Here is a 12,794-nt window from a genome sequence, read left to right on the forward strand (position 1 = left end):
ATCCCCCGCCCCTTCCCTCCCCGCGCTCTCTCCTCCTATTGGCTCCCCGCTCTTGTCAGAGCGCGGCGGGCGGGCCCGCCACCCCGCCGCCTCCCAACCCTCTCCTCTCATTGGCCAACCCTCCCGTCGCTCCGCTCGGCGGCAGCAGCCGATTGGCCGCCGCCTCACGGCTCCTCCCGCCCCCTTCCCTCGGGGCAGGAGCGAGCGCGGCCGGGCCCGCAGACGGGGGGGGGGAGGAAGGGCCGGGGCCGCTCGGCGCAGGCGCGCTGCGGGCGGCGGCTGCGGCGGCGGCTGAGGGGAGCGGCGGGGCGCGGCGGGGCGGGCGGCCCATGGGGCCGGGCCGCGCTGCGGATGGAGCCGCTGCGCAACGGCGGCGGAGCGGAGGACAAGGCCCGGAGGCGGGGGGCGGACGCCGGGCCCCCGAGGCGGTGGAGCGGCGGCGGCGGCGGTGGCGGAGGCGCGGCGGGCGCTGACAGTTCCGCGGCGGCGGCGGCCGGGCCTAGCGGGAGGCAGCGGCGGGACTCGGTCCGCAAGAACCGGCCGCGTGAGTGCGCCTCGGGGGGGGGGGGCGGGGCCTAGAGGAGGAGGCGGGGCTTAAAGGGAGGGGCGTGGCCTAGATGAAGGGGCGGGGTTAAAGGGAGGGGCGTGGCCTAAGGGGAGGGGCGGGGCCAAAGGAGCGGGTGGAAGGGAGTGGGCGGGGCTTGGGGAGTGGGCGGGGCTTGGGGGAGTGGGCGGGGCTAGTGGTGGGTGGGGCTGGGGCGGAGGGGGCGGGGTTGGGGGCGTGGCTAAGGGAAGGGGGCTCCGGGGGGGGGGGAGGCGCTGTATTGGGGGGCGTAATGGGGGTGGTGGGGCTGCGGGGTGGCGGGGGGGGCACAGGGGGACAGAAGGACACGGGGACACAGGCAGGGGACAGGGGGACAGAAGGACAGGGGGAGACACAGGGGACAGGAGGGGACATAGAGGGCAGGGGGCGGGAGGACAGAAGGAGTGGGGGGGATACGGGACACGGGGCCACGGGGGACAGCAGCCCAGAGCCAGGCAGCGAGGGCTGAAGCGGTGCCTGGTTCCCCTGGGGAGCAGGGGAGGGGAGAAGCCCCACGGCTTGGCAGGGACGCTGTGACAAGCCGGCCACGGGCCGGCCCCCCAGCCCCAGTACCCGGGCTGGGCACGGAGCGAGCGGCAGCCCCGGTTTTGGCAGCAGCCGTGGCCGCTTTCAGCCATGCGTGGCGCGGAGCTGGGTGCCTGCAGGTGCCCGGGGGTGCCCGCAGGAGGAGGCGGCAGCACCGTGACGCGGCTGCCTGAAGGACGCCGCGGACAAACGCCACAGCAAAGAAAACCAAACAAACCCAAAAAGCAGTTCCAAAGCGCTCGCCCGCTGCAGAGCCTTCCTCCAGAAGGCTTTTCCTCTCCCTTTCCTCCGCTCCAGATCGGGGGAGGTTGCAGGAGCCATCCTGTAGCTGGCGAGGGCTGCGAAGCTCACGCGAAGTCACCGAGGTTACTGTGGGGCTCTCTGCTTGCCGAGGAATTGACAGGCTGGAAGCGGAGCGCAGCAGCGGGATGTAATGAGCAGCGGGGATCGGCTTTGCCGTTGGGATGCAGGAAAAGCAGCTTGGGGGGTGAGTCTGGTGTGGCTGCAGCTAACGAGATCGCCGCAGAGATCCCGCTGGGAGCCGTGCGATCGCTCCGGACGGAGCCGTCGGCTGCAAAGGAGAGCTCAAAAACGAGGGTGGGCGTAGGTGGAGCCGTGCATTAAGGGATGAAGCCCCTCTGCTTTGCTCTTGGGCGGTTCCTGCCAAAGGAGGAGTTCCCTTCTGGAGTTGTTGGAGTCTTCCGTGAGGTCTGCGCCTGCAGGCTGGGCCGGGAGGAAGAGGAAGGGCAAGAGGCACGGCCGAACGTGCACAGGGAAGGAGAGCTGGGCCCTGCGGCTCCCTGCGTAGGGCCACGTGCCGGGCACGAAACGGGCGATGCCCAGGCAGCGAGGAGCAGCAGAACGCTGGCTTTGGAAGCTTCAGCGTCTTCTTCCAAATCAGAAGCCCTAAAGCTCGGCCTTGGCAGCTCCTTTGCAACACAAAATGTAAGCTTTGATTTTTTTTTTTTTCTAAATGCCTTTTCCTGTCTTGGAATGGCGTATGAAATGTGCATTCCCCTTCTCGGAGCTGTGAGATCGGTGGCGCTTTACACTGAACGCTGACGAATGCTGGTGTTTTTTTCCTCCTTTTTCCCCCAGCTCTACCATTTCCACAGCAGCACAACGCTATTAAAATACAGCATTGGCTGGTTTTTTTTTTGTTGTGCACTCAGCTAAATCATCGGTCTTCGTTGCTCCACAGGCAAATCCTTTTAGCTTTTCATCTAATTGCCCCCTAACGAAGGATCGCTCTGCGGTCCCGCCCGTCACGTGAAGAAACCCACCGCGGAGACCTTTACTTATCGCCTCTTTCATCCTGACACTCTGCAGCTCTCACGGCCCGAACCTGGTAGAAGGAAGTCGGTCCGAGGAGGGTTTTTATTTACGCAGCACCGGATTTTTAAGGTGATTTACACACCAGACAAAGGCCTTCCCTTTCCCTGCCCCCGGCGGACGGGGGGGCAGAGAAGGGAGGGTTTCAGCTCCTGCCGCGGGGCCGCGCAGCGTCCTCCAGCTGTGTCCGGGGGGCTGGGAGCTCCCCGCTTGCCTCACGGACCGGATCCAGAGGTCTGCCCGCTGGAGAAAATGTTTGGTGTGGAGACAGAAAGCCACACGTGAACCGTGCGGATGCAAATGTCCCTGCGGGCTGCTTCGTGCAGCGCCTGTGCTGAGGGAGGAGAACCTTCATCGGGCTAAAAGGTGAAGAATTTTGCTTTTTTGGAAGAAAATTGCCTCGGAGATGCTTTGCACCTGCTTTCGCAGGCTGTTGTGCTGGGGAGGCCAGGTCGTGTGCCCGCCGTGCTGCGCCTCGTTCGCACCCCCGCTCCTTTTCATGCACAATTCCACGGCGTTTTGGTTTTATTTTTATTTTGAAGCTTTCCCCCGGGTCTGGCGGCGGTGCTGGCGGCTGTCGGTGCTGAAAATGCTGCAGAGCCGCTCCAAGGAACAGGCTCGCAGGCCCCGAGGAGAGCAGCTCCTGCGTTGGGAGGCGGATTTCCTGCCTTTCTTTCACACGCCACCGAGAGGCAGCCTGCTTCCCGGCAGGTGCCGGGCGAGAGCAGAGCCTGCGGATCCGAAATCGGGCCAGGAAAGCCGGCTCCGACTGCGGTAGACGCTGGAGAAATGGGTGTTTGAGGAGAAACAGCAGCTGGTGCTGGCGTCTGGCCAGGAGAGCGTCCTCCCCTTGGGTTTTTCTGCTTCTCCCCTTGGTTTTTTTTTCTGGTATGGGGAAGGACGGCTGCTGCCGGGCACGGCCGTGTGGCTGACTTGTAGGAAAAGCACAGCTCTGTGCCGTGGGGACGAATTCCCAAATTCCTGCTCTTGCCTGCGCCCTTCCAAAAAACACAGTCTGGGTACGTCCGTCCGTGGTCGTTGGTGCGCTCTCGCCCAGGTGAGGGAAGGAGGCGTGAAAATGGATCCTGACCGGCGGTGGGAGGCCTCTAAGGAGAGAGCTGTGACGAGGAATCGTTAGGTTTGAGTTAATTACCCCCTGGGCTGCCTTCGGGGCTGTCCCCGTGGCTGGCTCGGGCCGTCTGCCCGGGGCTGGCAGGGACGTCGCACATCTTCAGGGAGCCCACCGTGGAGAGGCTCCACGCTTGGTGTTCCACCGGTTCGGAGCTTTGTGAGCCTGCTACGGGCTTCTTAACGCGGGGGGATAGAAATCTCCCGCCCCGAGGGCACAGCTGCGGTGCGGGATGAAGAGGGAGGTCCGCCAGCAGCTTCCTGGAAGCCCTTTGGTGAGCGTTAAGAGAACTTGCCGGGCTCCTCGTCCCGAAACTGCCGGGGCTGTGCGTGCTGCAGGTCATCCAAGGAGAGCAGGGCTGGAAAGCGCTGTGCAGGGAGCCCTCGGGCCGCTCCCGCTGTCTCTCCCCGTCACGCAGCGATCCGGATTCCTCCCTCCCTCCCTCCCGAGCGGTTATTTTTGCGCCTGCTCTTGTCTGAAGGAAACGCATCAGAAAGCGAGGCTGACCGGGGGTTGGCCGCGCTTCCCGAAATAGACCTGGCGCCTCCTTTCATCTCTTTTTTACAGAACAGCGAGGGTTTTGCTTTCTTTTACGGAGCAGTGAGGGTTCCGTCCCGCTGCCGCGAGCACGCGGCTGCGCTCTTCTCTTTGCTCGGCATCCCTCGGGTCTCGGCAGCTCCCACCCAGCCTTCAGCTCGTTAACAGCGGCGTTAATCCGTTCCAGTTCCCCGCTCTAATCACAGATTCCATCTGATCGGGGCTTTCTCTTGATCTTCTCCACGAAGCTCATTATCTAATACAGCTGTAAACGGCGCCGGGCCTGCCACCAGGGCATATTTTGCACCGGGGGGGAGGGGGGGGGCGGAATTTGACTAATAAAATAATCCAATTAGACATTTGTTTTTGTCTCCCTGGGGCATCTTAGATGCCTTGTCTACCTCGGCGTTACGTGCTGTAATTAGTTACCGTTTGTGCGTCGCTTTGATGCAGCAGCGCTGGTATTATCCCGGGCTCTGGCTCTGGATCAGGGCTTTATAGATAAAAAAAAAAAAGGCTGGGGATTAAAATTGGAGCGGCACTCGGCCGGTGTGAGGCTGTTGCCCGGCCGGGGCCGTGTCTTCGGGGCGCTCTGTGGCGGCACTGCGGGTGTTGGGAGGATTGCTCGGGAGGTTCTGGGGGCTCCTGAGCACCAGGTGCCTCGAAGGAGGAGGTAGCTGAGGGGTCTGAGCGCCCACAGCCACGTTCTGTCAAAGAAAGAGCACGCTGGTTTTATTTTCCACTGATTCGGGTAGCTCGAGTGGGGCTGGACTTTGGAGTCCTCAGAGAATTGCACGGATCGATTCGGTCTGTGAGTATTTTGCTGACAGTTTGGCATTACGTATCCCGTTTCTTTCTCTTTTTTTTTTTTCCTCCCCTCTCCAGTCTTTCCCTGGTTTGGCCTGGACATCGGAGGCACCTTGGTCAAGCTGGTGTATTTTGAACCGAAGGACATCACCGCCGAAGAGGAGAAGGAAGAAGTGGAAAATCTCAAAAGCATCCGGAAGTACCTGACCTCCAACGTCGCCTACGGATCCGCAGGCATTCGGGATGTGCACCTAGAGCTAAAGGACCTTACCCTGTGTGGACGTAAAGGCAATCTGCACTTTATACGCTTTCCTACTCATGACATGCCTGCTTTTATTCAAATGGGAAGCGAAAAGCACTTCTCGAGCCTCCATACTACCTTATGTGCCACGGGAGGTGGAGCGTACAAATTTGAGCAGGACTTTCGCACAGTAGGCATTTTTGGCTTCTATACACACTTAGGATCTGCTAGTGAAACTCCGTTTAAGCTTCGAGCTAGGAACGCTTCCAGCCTTTCCCCGCTCTAAACTCCTCTAAAGCAGCTTCGGAAGAGCGCGCCTAACTCAGATCAAACGTAGCTCAGGAGACGGCGTGCGGGGTCACGTTGACGTCCCTAAATCGGGTCCCGCTCTCCCCTGAAAGCGCATGCAGCCTTCCCGCGGCTCCGCAGTGGCTCGCTGACTGCCGCGCCGTGTGCTCTGCCGAGACCCGCTGTGTCACTAGCCCGTGATCGTGCCCGTCTCAGTGGTGGTTCCTCACTGCCGGCTGTTCGCACGCTTCATTTTTTTTCATGTCGTTCCCTAGCTCGCGTGGTTTCGCGTCTGTTACTGGGCTGGTCGAGGTTCAGTCCGGTTAGGTGGGGAATTAACCGAAAGGAGGTCGGGAGGCGGGGGTTGACATCATCGTGTGGCTTCCTTGTAAGATGGAGTCATTTAGGGCTGAAGTACGGGGTGTGCTAGATGCTTTGCTTAACCAAGCCTTGAAAAATGTACCAAAGAGGGGTTTTGTGCACTCCAGGCAGCGACATAAGGGGAAAACAACCTCAGAACTCTCTTTTTTATTTATTTTTTGAGCAGCTAAGCCCCTTCTCATTATTTTTTTTTCCTTTTCCTGCCGGTCCCTCAGAGTCCTGAGCCCCTGGGAAGTCGATGGGGTTCTCTTGGCTTCCAAATCTGGCTCAAGTTACTTGTTTCCCCCCTCCTTCACGTACGCGTGCTTCGCAGCAGGGTAGTGAGCCGCCCGCGGTGGGGGGCACGCAGCCCTCCTGTCCCCCACACTTCTTTCTCCACCACCGCGAGGAGTTGCGGGGATAACTGAATTTGGCAGCGAACGCGTTTTTTCTGGCCCTGAGCACAAACCCTTTCCCGTCCCTCGCTACTTCTTGAATATTCTGTTTCTTTCTTTTTTCTTTCCCCTCCGCCAGATGGGCGACCTTCAGCTCCGCAAGCTCGATGAACTCGATTGCCTTATTAAAGGAGTTCTGTACATCGACTCGGTCGGGTTCAACGGCCGCTCAGAGTGCTACTACTTCGAAAACCCGACCGACGCCGAGCGGTGCCAGAAGCTCCCGTTCAACCTGGAGAACCCCTACCCCCTCCTGCTGGTGAACATCGGCTCGGGGGTCAGCATTTTGGCCGTCTACTCCAAAGAGAACTACAAACGGGTAACGGGCACCAGGTGAGCGCTGGGAAGGGGGAAGGGAGCCTTATTTCAGGCTCTGCGGCGTTTTTCTGTGTGGCAGGTGGCGTTTGCGGGGCCGAGCTGCGTAGAGGGTGATGAGTTGAATGTCAGCCTCCAGCTTCTCCTGCGGTCCCGTGTCTCTGCCGATAAAGATCCCTCCTGGAAGAGGGAACCCGAATTTCATGGTTTAGCCTCCCTGCTGCAACTTGCGTCCCTGGAAGCTGTATTTTCAGTTACCCCGCTGCAGGAATTAACCCCTTTTATTTAGCAGAGATCCCACGGTTTGGTACTAACCCAGACCTGCTCGTGACCACGGTTAGCTCCGGTCACAGCAGCAGAGATTTGAATCCGGACTCGTGCAAGGTACCTTATTTTGGCGAAGGGATGCTGGAACAACCCTAATGCCCCGGCCATTGCTGGACCGCTGCAGCCGCTGTTCTTGGAGATGTGACTCGTGGTGCCAGTGAAGCCGGAGAGCTCCGTGGCTTTAAGCTTTCCCAAATCTCTTGAAAATGGGCAACAATAATAATAATAAAAAGCCCCACAGCACAGATCTTACTCCTCTCAGACATGTTTAACGGCATGTTCGCACAGTAATGTGCACGGGATGTGTTTTTTTCCAGAGTTTTGCATAGCTGCCCCTTAATACTCCTCCACGAACCCCTCAGGACCAGTATTTATTTTGGGATCAACTTCTCAGAGCGCTGGGGAGAAGGTGGATATTTGTAAAACAGGAAAACGAACTTCTCGTTTAGTAACGCGCCCTCTGCAGCAGGCTGTGAGGGCACGGGACTCCTTACGGGCTGCGGGTTGCTGAAAAGGAGCAGGTTTAAAGAGCAGAGCTCCTCTTTTGGGATTACTCCCACCAGAAAGAGCAGCAGCAGGAGGGACGGGGCAGATTGCACGAGCCCTCCCCTCCCGCGCCCCTTCAGAAGCCGGGTGGGTGACTTTGGTTCTGCTTTGCGTCGCAGTCTCGGAGGGGGAACCTTTTTCGGTCTCTGCTGCCTTCTCACCGGTTGCTCCACCTTCGAAGAAGCCCTGGAGATGGCGTCCCACGGGGACAGCACCAAAGTGGACAAACTGGTGCGGGACATCTACGGCGGCGACTACGAGCGCTTTGGATTGCCGGGCTGGGCCGTGGCGTCCAGGTAACGGCTTGGCGGTGGGGTTTTTTTCTACAGAAAGTTCTGCAATGATGAAAAACTGAACCTGCGTGTCTTAGGGGAGCCGCCGCTCCTCCTGCTCGTGGTACGCCAGGTCTAAATGACTGACTGTGCTGCTTTTTGATGTTAGAAACACTTCCAAATGAATTGTTTTAATTAACTTAGCAATTCCCCTTCTCTTCCGGAGTTCTGATGCAGCCAGGCCTTTAACCCTGAGCCTTCCTTTGCAGTTTTGGGAACATGATGAGCAAGGAGAAGCGGGAATCTGTCAGCAAGGAGGACCTCGCGAAGGCCACCCTGATAACCATCACCAACAACATTGGCTCCATCGCACGGATGTGCGCCCTCAATGAGGTATTTTGGGAAAAGCCATCGCGTTGCTTCCCCTCTGGGGCATCGCTTCCGGGCCGCTGCTGTGCCGTGCCTCTCTCCCTGCGTACGCTTCAGTAGGCGCGTTCGTTCCTGTGTTTCTGGATGTTCAGGGAGATGTAATCCGCTCCTTTTGGGTTCTTAAGTGAATTTTGTGCTTGCCCGCCTGCGTACTCTGGGTCCCCTGGGTTATTTTTACCCCGTTTCCTCGCTCGAGCACCACCGCTTCCACGGCCGTCACCGTATCTTTGTGCTTTCAGCTTCTTTACAGTGCTGCCTTGTTGCATTCATGTCAAGCAGCATTGTACAGGGCTATGAAAGAACAGAGACGGGCTCTTCGCGTGGCTTGGAGCACTCCTCACTCATCGGCAAACCCTATTTATCATCATTTGCTGCGGAAACTGTGCCGGGTATCTTACAAATGGTCGTGCCCACAAAACGCCAGCAGGTTCCTCGCTTTGCCAGCCCGTTGGGTAACGAAGGGAAGATGCTGAAGGGTTAGGTAGGGCAAAGCATTAATGACTGTGGGGATGGAAGGGAGATCACAGAAGGACGTGAGGGAAGGAGCAGGTGGGAGGTGTTCCTGATTCCTCAGGAAGCGGGGGAGCTGAAAATTACCTCTCCGTTGGAGGACAGGAATGTTTCCCGTCGTCACTTGGCTCCAGAGAACCGTTCTGTGAGTGAAAAGGTTGGCAGAAAATCTGCTTTAAATCTGAACTGGGTCAGTCTTGTCCTTTCATTCAGAATTGCGCTGGCTGTGAGGTTTTAGGTGCTCTTTTCAGGTTGAAAGCTCTTCAGCTTTCCCTGCGAGGAGCCAAAGGCCAGAGGTGGGGGGAGAGAAGAGGTGGCACGCGCCGAACGGTGCTGCTCAGCAGTTAAGGGATCTGATAACAAAACCCCAACGATTCTGGTGAAATCCCTAAGCCAGAGAGGCTGGAGTTACACCTGTGGTTTTCTGGGTGGTGCAGAAGAGTCTGAAGAAGAGCCCGCCTTAGAACGCCGCGGCTGGCACCGCTCTTTGATGGAAACGTGCCTGTTGGTAACGCTCCGCGGATCCGGCTCGGCCCTTTCAGCACGGTCAATTTGTTTTGTCTCTCTTCCCTGGCCCTTCCCCGTGCAGTTTGACCCTTCCAACGCGCCCTTTTTGATCTTGCGTTGCTCTTTCGAGCTGTCCCTTGCTGCTGCAAGAGCCCAGGCTGACCTGGTGTCATTTCTGGCCTGCAGACAGCCTCCCCTGGGTCCAGGCTTCAAATCCTACCCGCCAAGGCAGTTTTGCTCCTTAGCTGCCAGGAGCAGGCTTTTGGGGCGATGTAAAGTTTCTCTGGATTTAATGGGGAATTTAACGTGAGCCAGTGACTTTCGGTCTGCTTCCAGCTGGTTGGTTTGCATCAAGTCCCACTGGAAAATGGGATTTGAAAAGCTACGCCTGGCCTTCTTCAAAGACACTCTTTTTTTTTCTTCTAACTCTATGGTGGGGCTTCTGTTGTTGCAAGCAGAAAATGAAAAATTCAGGCTTAACGTTCCCGTCTTTTTCCTTCGTACTCGCAGAACATCAATCGAGTGGTTTTTGTTGGCAACTTCCTGCGGATCAATACGATCTCCATGAGGCTTCTGGCGTACGCCTTGGACTACTGGTCGAAGGGACAGCTGAAAGCTCTCTTCTTGGAACATGAGGTGAAGCGACGCTCCAGCTTTATTTTCTCTCTCACCAAAACTCAGGTCCGTGAGCGCCCTGGGGGCAGTCCCGTGGGGTTTGTAGCTGCGGTGCTGAGCGTTGTGCAGCGGGTTCCAGCTGCCCCGTTCCTCTGGCCACTGTTGCTGCAGGTTGCTAACACGCAGGTTGCTCTGGTAACTACGATAAGAATGTTTTACTGCCAGGCTCGTGCTTGCCTGTGAACTTCAGTTTTCCTGAGGCCGTTTCCATTACTGACGCTGCACCTGGTTCCCTGCAGCTCTGCTGTCCTACGCAGCAAATAGAATCCGGATCTACTTCCTAACGTACCCACGTCTGGTTATTTCTTCCGCCACCCCTTATAAGCTTTTAAAATCGTGCTGTACGCTCGATATTTATTCCTGTTACTCTCGTATCAGGTGCACGCCCAGGTGTGAGGTGCTAATGGATGCTCCGTTTTGGCTTGCAGGGTTATTTTGGTGCCGTCGGTGCTCTTCTGGAACTCCTGGATTCAGCCTGACTCCGTGCAGCCTCCGGACGTCGGCCCTACGAAGTCGGGGCGCTCCCTGGGCCTCGACGCCCACGTTCAGCTTCAAAGCAGGCGTTCGGTGACTCGTTAAACTGCGCGATCCCGTCAGAGGGGGGAAAGGACTGCCGCCTGCCTTTGTGCAAACAGTTCTCGTTACGCTATCAGTCCCGCGCACAGGGGCGGGACCATCAGCACAGCCCTGGCGTGTGAAACCCGTGGGGGGACCGCTCCTGTCCCCTCCGGACCACGCCGCGGCCTGTCGGACACCGCCGAGCTGTCAGCAGGGCTTCTTTCCGCTAGCGCGGGTTCTTAACCTTTGTGTAGGGATCGTTAGAGCCGGAAGGGAAGGCGAAAATCCCGTGCCCTGGGTACCGGAATGCGCTGAGGGCGGTTCCGCTTGCAGCCGGTGACGCTTTGTGCGGACCGCAGCCCCCCCGGGGACACGCTGTAGCGTTGGCGTCGCGTTAGGAGCTGTCAGCCTGTGACCTTGAGGCGTGCTAGAAGCAAATGTGAAGGTGAACTAGGTTTCTTTTTCCTTTCCTGCCTCTGTTGTAAGGCTTGGCTGCGTGTAGCTATACCAAAGATTACTTTTCTTTCAGTCGTACGCTTGGGGTCTTCTCTGTAACGCTCCGTTTTATGCTTATTAATTGCTAAACGGCTGTAGTCTGGGGGGAAAGCTGCTCTTCCCTCACACAAGGTGTTCTTCTCCCCGTGTTCTCCGTGCGTGCAGTCTTGCGTGCAGCCTGCGAAGCGGCTCGCTGCAGCTTGGAGCCTCTAAAGGTTCGGCACTTCCAGGCTGGGAATGTGGAGGCAGCTTGCTGCGTCCTGAACAAACGATCCCTCAGAAGAACAGAGACGCCGGTAGTGGCCAGCAGTTTAAAACAGACCAGCTGCATGCACGCAGCTTGTACAGCGATCCTCCTTCCTTGTCCCTCTGCTTTGCCTTGCCTTTTTTTTTTTAGAAATCCTTCCCAGTCTTGGATGTTCGGCTCTCAGAGGGGCAGGGTCTCTAGTGAGCAGGGCGTCGGTAGCGTTCTCCTTTCCGCGCTGCCAGCTTTACTGGTCCCAGTATGACCCGAGGCGGGCAGGGTGAACAAGCTGCTCTCCTGCAGGGCCCTCAGCACCTTGCCTTGCTGCTGGCGGTTAAGCGGAGGCGCAGCTTCGGCCCGTTCCCTGCTGCCTCCTGCTTCGGCTTCCCAGCTCCGTAACTTGCTAAAAGCGCGCAGCCTCCGTCCGGGAGCCGGGCGAGGGCTCCTGTTGCCCCCAGTGCCCGTCGTCCTCACCGACCGCGTCTCTTGAAGGCGTGGTTTCTTCCCAGAGACGTCGATTTTCAGCTCTCTGGTCCCAATGGCCGTCTCGAGGAGGAGTCACAGCCGTGCGGTTGGGTGACCGGGGGCCGGAGGAACGCGCAGCGGAGGCACCGGGGCTGCACCGCGAAATCGCGTCCGTCCCTTGAGCTCTTGCTGCAGCCCCAGCGCTCTGCGGCTGGCTGGGCTCATTGCGTGGCACCTGCCTCTCGTTTGGGGCTGAAAAGGGAAGAAATGGTCCATCCAGGTGTGTTCTTTCCTAGTTTAGATCCTGTGTGAGGCTTCTCTAAAGGCCGGCACGTCAGCTGTGCTGGGAGCAGCGCGCCGGACAGCACAGAGCATGAAGCAAGGTACCTTCAGAGCTCAAGGGGCCTGGGCCTTCCTGAGCGCATCCCAGAATTTAAGAAAAAAAGGGGGTGGGGAGGAAAGGAGAGAAAAATGGGCGTTCTGAAGCGTGCCCGTGCCCAGGGCCTGCTTTTGGCCCCGGGAAGTAAGGCCTGGGGGGGCTCAGCAGGCAGGATCGGCCCCGGGGCTTTTCCAGAGCCCCCTTGGTGCGGAGGGGAATCCCTGCAAGGCGGGGAAGGGGGCTGATGGCTCCAGTAGCAGCCCTGGGGAGCCGAGGGAAGGCGGAAGCCACCTTGAAACGATTTGGGGAACCTCTGCGGTGCCCCCGCCGCCCTCTGTGAAACGAGATCCGGCCCCGGCACGCGGCGAGGTGCCAAACCCACGTCCCCGATGCCGCCCGTGGCTTCGTGGCGGGCCCTGCAGCCGCGTGCTCCGACGTCTCGCGCCAAATGCCCTGCTGTGTTGTTGCGCGTTCTTCTGTAAAACTGCTTTTCGTTTTTTTTTTTTTCCTTGGAATAAAATATTTCAGTTATTTTTGTATACGCGAACCTCCCCTGGGCGTCTCGTGGTCTTCTCCCCGGCCGCAGAGCGAGCGCCGGGAGCGTGCAGGGGAAACGGGCGCAGCGCGTCCCTCGGCGCTCAGCTGATGGCAGAAGCTGATTAAAATTAACGGCCAGCAAGCCTTAATTACTCCTCCCGCCGCCCAGCACCCGGCCGGGGCTGCCAGCGTTAGGGGGCAGCAGCTTTTAGCGCTGGGAGGGACAGGATGGGGCAGCAGGACGGGGGCTCCGCAGG

General features: G+C 58.6%; 1 protein-coding gene across 2 annotated transcripts; it reads left to right on the forward strand.

The window, feature by feature from the left end:
• Positions 1 to 274: 274 nt before the first annotated feature.
• Positions 275 to 12,547, forward strand: PANK2 (pantothenate kinase 2). 2 transcript variants are annotated; one of them, XM_066997078.1, is made up of 7 exons: positions 275 to 544; positions 5,013 to 5,365; positions 6,358 to 6,611; positions 7,586 to 7,762; positions 8,008 to 8,131; positions 9,695 to 9,820; positions 10,288 to 12,547. In XM_066997078.1, exons 1-7 carry the CDS (start codon positions 352 to 354, stop codon positions 10,336 to 10,338), a joined length of 1,278 nt encoding a protein of 425 aa, XP_066853179.1. In that variant the 5' UTR covers positions 275 to 351; the 3' UTR covers positions 10,339 to 12,547. The 2 variants fall into 2 exon arrangements, with proteins under 2 accessions (XP_066853179.1, XP_047915715.1); XM_048059758.2 differs by lacking the exon at positions 275 to 544 and having other exon boundaries at positions 5,067 to 5,222.
• The last annotated feature ends 247 nt before the right edge of the window (positions 12,548 to 12,794 follow it).

Source organism: Anser cygnoides, chromosome 4 (assembly GCF_040182565.1).
Source record: "Anser cygnoides isolate HZ-2024a breed goose chromosome 4, Taihu_goose_T2T_genome, whole genome shotgun sequence".
In the NCBI taxonomy this organism is placed as follows: Eukaryota; Metazoa; Chordata; class Aves; order Anseriformes; family Anatidae; genus Anser; species Anser cygnoides.

Bases quoted from the DNA above. Each gene is read 5' to 3' on its own strand.
- PANK2 (XM_066997078.1), top strand. From the start codon at position 352: ATGGAGCCGCTGCGCAACGGCGGCGGAGCGGAGGACAAGGCCCGGAGG. The intron at 5,366-6,357 runs GTAGGCATTTTT...CCCCTCCGCCAG, and splicing joins TTGAGCAGGACTTTCGCACA to ATGGGCGACCTTCAGCTCCG. The intron at 9,821-10,287 runs GTGAAGCGACGC...TTTGGCTTGCAG, and splicing joins CTCTCTTCTTGGAACATGAG to GGTTATTTTGGTGCCGTCGG.